This window comes from Sturnira hondurensis, unplaced genomic scaffold (genome assembly GCF_014824575.4).
Source record: "Sturnira hondurensis isolate 20B ecotype Veracruz unplaced genomic scaffold, ASM1482457v3 Scaffold0004136, whole genome shotgun sequence".
NCBI classification, from domain to species: domain Eukaryota; kingdom Metazoa; phylum Chordata; class Mammalia; order Chiroptera; family Phyllostomidae; genus Sturnira; species Sturnira hondurensis.
Genome location: NW_028076767.1, coordinates 5,131,276 through 5,144,227, shown reverse-complemented (window position 1 = coordinate 5,144,227; position 12,952 = coordinate 5,131,276). Strand labels below are relative to the sequence as shown.

Below are 12,952 nucleotides of genomic sequence, written 5' to 3'. Positions count from 1 at the left end.
GCAGCTCTCTCGACTCTGTTCTGCTTCTAGGACAGACCACCCTCTCTACCTTTTAAATTCTTCATTAGCCAGTACCTAAGAAGCAAGTTAGGAAGTGTCCTCCATTACACACCTCTTCACCTTCTATTCTCACAGTTGTCCCCAGCCCATTCCCATACCTAAGGTGAGATGCTGGGTTGAGACACAGCTTAGAGTTGTTGCATAGAACTGTGTTGCTAGGAAAAGTCTGGGTCAGCCAAGTCCCTCAGCCTCACCAAGCCCTTAAATTGGTTAAATTTGTTAGCATGAAAGAGTCTCCAAGTCAAGATAAACTCTTCAGGAGGGAATTAGAGACCTTTGAGTGGGAAGGGTCTTAGAGACTTGTTATTCCATATCCTCATTATATACATGAATCCCAGACACCCAGGAAAGAATAACAGTGGTTGCCATTCATTGAACATTCATGTGCTTTACATAAATTCTTTTTTTAGATTTTATTTAAATATTTTTCTAGATAGAGGGAAAGGGAAGGAGAAAGAGAGGGAGAGAAATATCAATGTGTGGTTGCCTCTTGAGAGCCCCCTACTGGGGACCTGACCTGCATGTGGCATGTGCCCTGACTGGGCATCAAACTGGCAACCCTTTGGTTCACAGGCCCATGCTCACTCCACTGAGCTACACCAGCCAGGGCCTACATAAATTCTTATTTAATCTATACAGTAACTGGTGAGGATAGAGTTATTATCCTCATTTACCTAATAGAAAATTGAGTCTAAGAGAGGCTAAGTAAATTGCTCAAAGTCATACAGCTAGTAAGTGGGAGAGCCATGATTTAATTTCGGACTCCCAAGCCACTCATTACTCATTGCTGCTCACTGAAGATCACATGGGAACTCACTAGCAAAGTGAAGATGGGAACTGAGATTTTGATTCCCACTCCCATGACCTCTGCCCTGTCTCATTCACTACCTATGTTTATTTTAAAGCCTTCCCAGGAAAGATTCCACATGACCCCAGGTAATATCTCACTCTTCAGAGAGCTCCGTTTTATGTTTGACAGAGACCCCTGACCTGTTGTCTTAGTTTCTGTTCTTCTCTTCTTTAATACAAAGTCCCCCTTGGGTTTTTCCATCTCTTAATCCATGGTGGTTTATTTTTTGTTTCACTATAATTCATTCAATCTTATAAGAAACATATCAGGAATCCAATGGAAAATTGGTCAAAGGCATAAAATAGCAATTTCTTGCAAAAGAGAGAAAAGAGCATATTAACACATGGAATAAATAGCCTTACTAGTGACTTAAATAAGTACACGTAACTGTTAAATCAGTTATTTTTCTCTTTAACCTAACGACTCCCAGTGTTTGTGAGGTTGGGGTAAAATGATTCTCTGCTGCTGGCGGTGTCAGTTGGAGAACTCTGTGCAAAGTGTTATGGGATATATATCAGGGGCCGTACAAGTGCTCACAGCCTTCAACCCTTTGCTTAGGTTCTTGGAAATTATACAAAGAAACAATTGAACAGAAATAAACCTAGGTGCATAACGTGTTCATTACAGTGTTGTCTGTAATTTTTTTAAATTACAAAATAAAAAGAAGAGATAAGAGGGGGTATAGCTTAGGGGTAGAGCATTTGACTACAGATCAAAATAGAAAAGAAACAATCTAAATATTCAACACTGGAGAACCATTTGAGCAAATGTTGGCCTACTGACTCAGCATACGATACTGCATAATCATTTCAAATAATTCTCAGTCTGTGGTAACATGGAAGTGTTCGTGCTATGACATGAGCTAAAAGGAAGCAGGCTACAGAATTCCATATTATGATGTATCTGTGAAATATACTATGCATATCGACAAAATTGAAAGGATTGTGGATAATTTGTTTCCATTTTCAAAGTTTTTCTTTCAATGCTGATGTTACATTGCCTCTATTGTTCAAAATAATGAAGTATGACAAATGGTACAGGGAGTCAGAGCTCTGGATTGAGAGGTAAAGGATCCAAGTTTTCTTCTTTTTTCCCTAATATAAGATACATTATTGACCTTCATAAACCTCAATTTCTCAACCTACACAATGGGTTAATACTAGTTTCCTTTATCCCAGATTGACAGAATGTTTATTTTATAAAGCTTTTAACTGACTCTATGTGACAGTTCATAGAAATTTGGTCCTGGGGGAATTCAGGGTGCAAAAAAGAGGAAAAGATAAATCAGCACTAATTAATTTTACAAGGAAAGATCATCTGCTTTTATTGGAAATGCGTATGTGCTGTGCTCCGAGTCAGAGTTTTAAGTGCACTCCTTGTTGGTTAGCAACTTCGATTTAAAGTGCTGTGTGATCCTTTGGGCTTTGAAGATATGAAACTTCTATGCATACACATGAGCTAAAATTATCATGTACTCATGAGGCTGTGTGCACTCTGAATAATTAAATGCACTAAGCAACTCCAGCTGATGGATTGCTGATGTGTAAGAGTAGTGCAAAAACCACGTGACAAAAGAAATTATAAGGCCTTTTGAAACAATGGTTTCGTTTCCAAGCTTTCTTTTTAACCTGTGCTTTCTCTTTTAGCCATTGCAAGCAAGTGAAAGAGATTTGATTATCTTATTTCCTGTGAAAGGTTACTTAGCTCCTCAGTCCCATTAAGTCACTTTCTGCACTCCAGTGCACTGCGCCTTCACCGGATTCTCAGCCCAGGAAGAGTAAATGGAGACACCAGGATCAGATTTCTAAAGGAAGGAAAGTTAAAGCAAAGTTTGAAAGGGTGACAGCCAACAGCCAGGAGCTTAGGAACTCAATTAGACTGAAAGACAACTATCTCATTATCTCGTTCTGAAATGATCTAAATACATAAGAATCTAAAAGTTTTAAATAAACTTGTCCTACTGACTGTCTAGATGACTGAATATCCCTTCGCAAAAAATTTTTAAACACCCACTTTCGTATTTATTTATTCTAAGCGCGAAGCAGCTGCGATAATTATGCTGTCAGATTCAGTAAGCTAATGAGGAGTCAGCCGAATGGAAGGTTTTGCATTTGTGAAATTGCTGCAGGAGAACTGCTCTGGTGCTTTCTTCCTTCTTTCTTTTCCTCTCTTTTCTTCTTTCTTTCAGTTTTTTTCTTTTCCCCTCTATGAATTAGGAAGGAGAATCAAGCAGTCCAGGGCCAAATTGGTTGGAATCCCTTTTATTAACTGTTTGCTTTCCCAGCATTGTTCTGTCAGATAACATACCTCTCTGTCTCTATCTTTATCTCTCTCTTTCTCTCCATACTTTTTCCATCTCTCCCTTACTTCTTTTTCTTCCCCTCACTCCATCTCTTTTCCCTCTCTCTCCTCTCTGTTTCGTTACTTTTGAGGGGCTGCTGTGTTTGAGGGGCAAGGAAGCCTGAGGGAAATCTTCATGCCACTGTCCCCAAGGCAGAAGGACACTGCTCCCTGAAGAAAGTTCCTTGGACTTGAGTTGATATGAGAGTAATCTGTGAAGTTTCTGTACTGTTTATTTTAGCTATTTGAGTGTTTATGCTATGGCATGAGCTAAAAGGAAAGTAGAATATAAAATTGCATATTATAATGTACCTCTGAAAATGTATTATGCATATCAACAAAACTTGCTGTCTCCCCTTTCCATCCTAGAGGAGATGTACTTCCAAACCCAAGGAGTCAGGGCCACGGATTACTCAGTGCCTAAGTCTAGACCAAGAAGCAGAGCTCACATTGCATGATTATTTCCCTGCAGGTGTGAGCAGCTTCCAGCAAACAATATTATTAAGGCATTTTAGGCTCTTGGTGTGCCAAATCTAGAAGTTTCTCTTTTTGTAAGTTGTGCAATATTTAAAGCATCCTAAGTTTGTGCTCTCTGTGAGCCTGGCAGAGCAATGCCCAAGTGGAAAAATGTCCTGAGCTGGTGTTGGATGTGCCTCGTGGCAATGTGGTTGTTGCTTCTTGCTGTTTTTCTCAGATGATGGTTATGTTGATGCTTGTAACAATGGATACTACCAGCTAAAAATGTATCATGTATCAGGAACCACCCAATATGTTTTGCATATATCTTCTTCAAGCTTAGTAAAGTCTGCCAGGAAGTTTTATTATCCCTATTTTGCAGATAAGCCCCTTAAAACTTCAACTTTTGGAGGTCTTGACCCATAACTTTAGCACAGAAAGCACCCAGGAACAACACTTAACAAACACAGGCATTTATAAAAATATAAACAGCCAGCACTCTCAACTAACCAAATGCATGAATCAGAGGAAAAATGCAATATGCATATATGTTACAAATATATGTTCAAATTTTTTTTAATTTATAAAAGTTGCACTCAGAATCTATTTAAATAGATTGCCTAATGTGTCTAATGTAACATGATTTGAAACCATCCTACACACCTAGCCCAATGAGATGCTCATTGCCTATCAGCACTGGCACAGATGTTCAGACTCCTCGGCTTGGTAATTCCCTTCATTGTGTGGTCCTAACCTATTTTCCCAGTGTTATCTTCTAGTGTGCCTTGCTCTAGCCATGCACAGTTGCTTGCAATGTACTATTATTTTAATTTTTTTGAATTGATTTTGAGAGAGAGAGAGAGATTTGTTATTCCCCTTATTAATGCATTCATTTGTTGATTCTTGTATATGCCCTGACTGGGGTTCAAACCCACAACATTAGTGTATTGGAATGAAGCTCTACCGGAGATATCCAAGCTTTTGGCGTCTCTGGGCCACATTGGAAGAAGAAGAGTTGTCTTGGGCCATACCTTAAATACACTGTGACACATAACCACAAAAAATCTCATGTTTTAAGTAAATTTACAATTTTGTGTTGGGCTGCACTCATAACCATCCTGGGCCATGTGCAGCCCACGGGTGGCAGGTTGGACACCTCTGCAACTGAGCTTCCTGGCCTGGATCTCACTTGGAATTCTCTCACACACTTTCCTTCCTTCATGCCTTTGCTCATACTGATCCCTCAGTCGGGAATGTCCTTCTACAAGTATTGGCTATGGGCATAGCCATCCTTCAAGGCTCAAAGGGTCTTTGTCCATGCTTTTCCTGTGCTCCTTAATAGACTCAGGAGAGCGGCTGTCATGCACCTCACTTTTGATCTTTGTTTGTTACTGTTCTATTCCTAATTTTACAGTCTTGAACACCTAGCATAACACCTAGCATAACAGTTGGGAAACCCCTTACCCAACTGTTCATTTAGTAAATATGCATTGAACCATACTGAATAGGAGCCGCTTGACAAATGTTAGTAGATTCAGTAAAGCGAGTTATCCATGAGTAAGTATAAGTTATAGGTAGGTAAGTGTGGCTCATGTTTTGGCATCTCTTCAGGTGACAAATATTAAAAAGACATAAAAAGTACACTGTGAAATCCCAGGAAATAATATGTTGGTGGTCTTCTCTCTTTTTTTTTTCCATACAGAGGAGTCTTTGTTTACAGTTTCAGGAGTGAGGCTAAAGCCAGAAATGTATGACCTTTTGGCTTCCTACCGGAAAGGTCACCACCCAGCCCAGTTTAGCAAATGCTGGTGAAAAGAAAGGGTGACATCACCATCTCCTTCCAGGTAAGGGGTTTCAACAGAGAGGCTCCTTATGGACAGAACTGAAAAGTGACTCAGGCCAGCAGGCTGCTGAGCACCTCTGTTCTGCATCTAGCTCTTCATTCCCACTCTGGGGACAGGTCGCCTGGCCTCTTCAGGCTGTGAAAAGAGGGTGACAGCGTCCATCACCTGTCTGTCCCACTCCCAGAGGAGTGGTAAGGCTCCTAAGACAAAATGTGAAGGTCTTTGTGAGGCCTTCAGCTGCCATGTAGAATAAAAGATTACAACTGCCTTATTGTATTTCCTTAACTACAAAGTTTCCTCTGTCAGCCAACAGGCAAAAATCAGAGGTTGGGGTGACCAGATGTCCCCATTTGCTCGACACTGAGGGTTGTCTTGGAAATGTGGAATGTTCAGTGCTAAAACTGGTGCAGTTTTAGGTAAACCAGATGTTTGGTCACTGTGGTGGTGCAAATTCCCACCTGACCTGCTTCCGGGTGCCAGAAAAGACCTGGTTCAGAGTCTGGCCCTGCCCAGGAGATGGCCTTAGAGGCCTATGAGAATCACCACTGCCACAGGCTTCTTAGGCTATGCCTTCTGCACTCAGGGTGAGCTCTGGGAACCAAAGGGGACTGGTGGACAGGCAGGAGCCGCCCAGCAGTCACAGTGTCACAAACACAGCTGCTCTCAGGAGTCTCCTCAACCAACCAGGGGTAGTCCAGCCTCCCCAAGTAATCTTGAGGAGGAAGAGGTGTTGTGAAGGATTTTCCAAAGCTACCCTAAGGGTAGCTCTGCTGGTAGGCACCGGAAGCCAGGTTGGACAACTCCCAAAGCTGCCATAGTGCAGACACCCCTAGATGAGAGCACTTCTCACACTGGGCCTTCCGGGGTGGGCAGAGGGGAAGTTATCTGAATAGAGAAACCAAGGTGGGACCCATGCATGGAGCCAGCCAGCCAACTTTTTAGGTGACCCTGGCTATATCCCAAGCCACAAACATCAGACTATGACTTGGCCACCCATTAGGCAACCACAGCTTGGCTGTGCTTCCGAACAGAACTTTTGGGGCCCAGATGGTCCCCACTGGCATACTCCCTACACCTCCCCCACACCCCAGCATGGTTCACAGGATGGATTTAGCTCTTTGCCACTTTGTCATGGCCATCTCTTTGGCTCTTGATATTTAAAGACATGTATACATCAAGGAGTCCCTTTTCTGGATCTTCTAAGATCATTGTATTTAGAAATTTAGAAATTATTCCTTAGAACTATAGCTATTCCTCAGAGCATTTTATGAAATACCTAAGTTTGTATTTTGACAATATGCATACAATTGGAATTACAACAGGCAATACAACAATGTAGCATTGCCTGAGCAAAATATTTTCTAGAGCAGAGATTGCACATGAACATGCAATCATGCCATTTTTAAACTCACAAGTTAGGAGAATAGAACTACTTTAGCTACATTCTATAAAGTGAAGAATTTGTACTTCATAAAATTATCGAGGACTTTGATGGAAATGGTTTCAGATGGCAGTGCTACACAAAGCATTATTATCATTTCTGTTGTTGTTATTTTGCTTTATTTGGCAACCAGACCCAGCCTCTGTAATCAATAGTGACTTTTTGTGAAGAATTGTTACCTGGAGATGTGAATTGGTCACAATAGAAAACCAGTTATTGGTGACTGTGCCAGCAACTGAAGTAGGAAGGATGCAGATTTAGCCTCTATTAGAGTAATTTCATGATGTCCCTAGGCCCTTGGTACTAATGCAAGGAGATAAAACCTGTAGGGGATGGACCACAAAAGGGGCAAGCTAGAGCAATTAAACTGTTTAATAAATGGCTTGGGGTCAGCGAAATCTGGAAGTGCCAGAGCTGGAGAGACTGTAAGTGGTAATCAGCGGACACTTGGGGCCTGTAAATCTTTCCCACTAAACGGAATTAATGTTAAAATATTCACTTTTCAGGAGATTTAAAATGTAAATTGGGATATTAGGATGTGTAACTGCCAGCAATGCCTCAAAATTAACTCTTAAAACATCCTCAAAATGTCAGTTTCAGGTATGATAAAAATGTGTACTGATGTCTATGGTGGAGAAATAGAGGGACACTGTAATTTCCTGGGTACATACCATGTGCCAGGCACTTTACACATATTACCTCAAAGCTTGGCGTATTGTGAACAGTGGAATGTGGTGTAGTACAACTGTATTTTGTAGATCCAAAGACAGATTTTGGTTATTTTACTTAGTTCTTATCACCCGTAGCAAGATGCTGCCTCTGTTCTAATTTATTTTCCCCTTTTCTATCAATAGATATAATTCTGTCAAGAACTTTGCAATGATGTTAAACAGGTTTTTCTTACTCAATCTATATGATGTCACTTATTATTTTGATTTTGTTTATTCTTCATTTACATCTAGGGCAACATTACTGTTGTTTCCGTTTTAATTTGCTCCAGCTTACTGAGAAGCTTCAACGTTAACTACACACTGGACCAGGGGTTTTACACTGCTACCTGTGATCTGGAATGTTTTCAGTATTCTAAATATTATGTCCAAAGCAACCATACATAATACTTGAAGAAAAAGCAATGGAAGATTATTGCTATTGTCATTTTCCCAGAATTTCACAGTGATGGGCTTGAAAATTAGACATGGATGGAAATTGTCTGAGAAGAGGACTTCTGAATAATTCCATCCGTTTTGTCATTTGGTTGATCCACGGGCAGGAAGGGCAACGGGACAGATGGGAGATGGACAATGGGAGGAATCTGTGGGCAGAGCTTGTGCTTCCAGAAGCCTGTCACCCCTGTGTTCCCTTACAATCTCTCCCAACAGAAGGGCTTCTGTGGCAAGGAGATGATTAGTCCAAAGTTTAAAACGGTCTCCAGAGAAGATAGTGTCTTGGATAAAGTTGTCAAAAAGGACTTGCTTAAGTCTCTTTGTTATGATTTCCTGGGAGCACTTCTTCCTTTGTTAACTGTTCTATCAAAACACATTACCACCCTACCCCAGCCAGATTTTAGGAGTTTGGATTGAGCTGCTGGTTAGAATTAAATTTCAGGCTATCTCCTTTTGCTGAATCCTAACCGTCTGTGATAATGGCGAAAGTGATGAGGAATCTAAGCTCTGATTTGATGGTGGAGATACTGAATGGAAAGATAGGAGCAGAGAGTTCTGAAGGTGTAATTCAAGCCCTGTTGCACCATCAGACACACAGGCATGTGCGCACACATGACCCTCAAAAAAATGAGAGATTCATCTCAGCTAACACATGTATCATTTTTCTACAATGATTCCTTCCGAAAGAAGCCGAGGAAACTCAAATTACTTTGTCAAAGGATCATCTACTCAGGAAATGTAGTAGCCTAGAAACCAAAGAACTTTATATACGTTTTAGAAGAACAAGGAGGAACTAATTAAGAGAGAATTAAAAAATAGTGCCTATCCACCCAAAATCTGAGATGGAAGAAAGGAAAATGCATACAAATAGTCCAAAGAAATTGACCTTAGTGAGTGTTTGGTTTTGCTAAGGCATTTGACAAAGCCTGTGCAGATATACCTGAAATACAAAACTGTGTGGGCTGGATAATGGGGCCGGTATCCGAGCTCAAAGAACAGTTATTCAGTCTAGAGACAGTCTGATAGCAGCATGGTACAAGGTTCAGTCTTGAGTTCCATTCTGGTTGAATATTTTAATCACTTGGATAAAAATCAGAGAAAGTGCACAATTTACTTATACAACTCACTGAAGTGAATACTGTTATTATTAATTTATTACTTCCATTTTAGAAAGGAGGAAGCTGAGGCTCAGAGAAGTTAAATAACTCCTCCATGGCAGTACACCAGAATTAAGTTACAAAGCTCAGGGCTGGCTGTCTCTGGTATCGATGATCTTTCCAGTAATCACACACTTTATCAAATCTGTAGAATACACAACTCCTGAAGAGGCAGCTGATACTTAGTATTGGATCATGATTCAATGATTCAGAAGACTGAGACCTTTCTAAAAGCCAATGTGTACCACTACATGACAGTTGAAATGGCCAGATTCCAAAACATCAACACCACCAAATGTGGCTGAAGGTGCGGAACAATAGGACCTCTCACTCACTCACTGCTGGTGGCAATGCAGAATAGTGCAGCTACTTTGGAAGACAGTTTGGTGGTTTCTTCCAAAACTAAACATGCTCTTACCATATGGTCCGGCAGTGGCACTCCTTGGTGTTTAACAAAATGAGTTGAAAATATATGTCCACGGAAAAACCTGCACACAAATGTTTATAGCAGCTCTATTCATAATAACTCAAACTTGGAAAAACCAAGAAGTCCTTCAGTAGGTGAATGAATAAATAAACTGTGGTACATCCAGACAATGGAATAATATTTAGTGCTAAAAAGAAATGAGCTATCAAGCCATGAAAAGACATGGAAGCAACTTAGATTTATATTGTTAAATAAAAGGAGCCAATCTGAAAAGGCTACATACTATATGATGCCAACTATATGATGTTCTGGAAAAGACAAAACTATGGAGACACTAAAAAGATCGGTGATTGACAGAAGTTAGGAAGGAGGGAATGATGAACAGCACAAGAGGATTTTCAGGGCAGTGTAACGATGTATGATACTGTAATGGTGGGTACATGTCATTATGGATTTGTCCAAACCCATAGAATGTACAACATCAGGAATGAATCTTAATGTACTCTCTGAACTTTGGGTGGTAATGGTGTGTCTATGCAGGTTCATCAACTGTAACAAATGCACATTCTGGTGGGGATGTTGATAATGGAGGAGGGCCTGTATACATGGGGGTAAGGGGTATATGGGAAATCTCTGTAATTTCTGCTGAACATTTCTCTGAACCTAAAAGTACTGTAAAAATAAAGTGTTAAAAAAGCAAGTAAATAACTAATTTACAACAAGCCAGCACAACCTTTATTCCAATCAAATTTCATCTGATTTAACTTCTTACACTTAAGGTTTAAAATGTCAACAAGTTAAGTAAGCCTATGACTTAGTGGAAATTGAAACTTTTAAGGACAATATAAATTAATCGCACATTTGACTATCTACAAAGGATAATGCTAATACTTTCAAGTGATTTAAATGAAGGAATAAGATGTTTTCCCAGAGAGGGGAAATAGATTACTTTCTACTGATGAAATCACATCGAAATTATTAAGTTTAACTCTACCCATCACACTTTAAAAGAAATACCACAATGAAGTAACAATTTCTTATGCATCTATTAGTTTACAGATCTAATGTTGTTTAATCTTCCTAAAACTAAGAAGTAGGTGAGCATTATTCCCTGCTTCACAGAGAAGAACACAGAATCAAATTTAAATAACCAGGATCTGATACTCAGACTCTCTTTTTGCACCCCAGCCCCAACCCTGCACTGTATGCTCCAAGGAGGGTTACTAGGAGAAGACAGGGCCTCAGGGACCAAGGCACAGGGAAGAAAAGCCCAGTAGAGAAAACCCAAAGGACAGAGAAAATCCTTCCAGAGGGTTGAGGGTTGGCCCTCTACCTGGTGGCTGTGGAGCCAGGACAGGTACATAGAAAGCTCAGAGGTACTACTTTGATACAGCAGGAAGAGTTCTTGAACAATTTCTCCTGTCCACCAATGGAATGCCCTCCCTAACATTAGCGGGCTTCCTCTGCACCCAAAAGATAAGGAAAGTTGTAGGAGGGTTCCTCATATTGGAGATTAGATTAGCTAATCTCTAAGGTCCCCTCTAGTTCCAAGATTGCCTAATAATGACTTTTGAACAGCTATTGTCAAACTATGCTTGGAATTATAGTGAGATCCTCTTGTTACAAGAATGGGTAGATTTGTTTTATTGTAAAAAAGGGATTTTTTAAAAAGTGGGAATTGTCAAAATTATCTTCTTTAATTATAATAGATGATAAATTATGCCTTTGCTTCCTTCTTTTTCTTTAATTGATAAATTTGCTTATTTAAAAACTTAATAAAATTATATATAAAAACACCAAAACATCATTCCAATCTTCCTTCCCTGATTTTGTAAAAGGAGCTTTCCTGGTGTTTGTGCATATGATTTTCCTTCCATGCTTTTGTTGACTCCTTTGTATGACATACACCTGACTTTTAAAAACATAACTTAATTTTGTTCAAATTTGATATTTTAGTTATTTTAGTGATTCTTACTCACCTAGTATTTGTCTCCCATCCAATTTGGGTGCTATAATTGTTTTTTTTAATTTTAAATATATTTTATTGATTATACCATTACAGTTGTTCTATTTCCCCCTTCATTCCCCTCCACCCTGCACACCCCTCCCCCACCCTTCCCCCCTTGGGTTTATGTCCACGTGTCTCAAGTTTTTTAGATTCTATATTTCCTCTACTATTCTTGCCCTCCCCTTATCTATTTTTTACCTACCATCTATGCTACTTATTTTCTGTATCTTCTCCCCGCTTCTCCTCCGCCCACTCCCCTGTTGCTAACCCTCCATGTGTCCTTCATTTCTATGGTTCCACTCCTGATCCAGCTCTCCTCTTGGTTTGCTTTTGTTTTAGGTGTGGTTGTTAGTAACTCTGAGTTTGCTGTCCTTTCTTTCACTGTTCATATTTGTTATCTTCTTTTTCTTAGATAAGTCCCTTTAACATTTCATATAATAAGGGCTTGGTGATGATGAACTCCTTCAATTTGATCTTATCTGAGAAGCACTTTATCTGCCCTTCCATTCTAAATGAAAGCTTTGTTGGATAGAGCAGTCTTGGATGTAGGTCTTTGGATTTCATGACTTGGAATACTTCCTTCCAGCTCCTTCTTGCCTGTAAGGTCTCTTTTGAGAAATCCGCTGACAGTCTGATGGGAACTCCTTTGTAGTTAACTGTCCCCTTATCTCTTGCTGCTTCTAGGATTCTCTCCTTCATTTGAATTTTGTCTAATGTAATTATGATATGCCTTGGTGTGTTCCTTCTTGGGTCCAACTTCTTTGGGACTCTCTGAGCTTCCTGGATTTCCTGGAAGTCTATTTCCTTTGCCAGACTGGGGAAGTTCTCCTGTATTATTTGTTCAAATAAATTTTCCACTCATGGCTGTTTCTTTTCCCCTTCTGGTACCCCTATAAATCAGATGTTGAAACGTTTAAAGATGTCCTGGAGGTTCCTAATCCTCTCCTCATTTTTTTGAATTCTTGTAACTTCACTTTTTCCTGTTTGGGCATTTCTTTCTTCCTTCTGGTCCACCCCCTTGATTTGAGTCCCAGTTTCCTTTCCATCACTATTGGTTTCCTGTGTATTTCCCTTCATTTCAATTAGTTTAGCCTTCATGTGTTCCTCTAATTTGTGGCTAAAATCAACCAGTTCTGTGAGTATCCTGATTACCAGTGTCTTGAATTGTGCATCTGAGAGGTTCGCTATTTCCTGGTCACTTAGAGT

General features: G+C 40.0%; 1 protein-coding gene across 1 annotated transcript in view; it reads left to right on the top strand.

Annotated features, from left to right (window-relative positions):
* Positions 1–9,843, top strand: part of CDK15 (cyclin dependent kinase 15) — an 81,814-nt gene extending 71,971 nt beyond the window's left edge. Inside the window, exons 13-14 of the mRNA XM_037043594.1 lie at positions 5,409–5,550; positions 7,954–9,843. Coding sequence (XP_036899489.1) covers positions 5,409–5,518 — 110 coding nt within the window. The 3' untranslated portion in view covers positions 5,519–5,550; positions 7,954–9,843. The remainder of the gene's footprint in view (positions 1–5,408; positions 5,551–7,953) is intronic.
* The last annotated feature ends 3,109 nt before the right edge of the window (positions 9,844–12,952 follow it).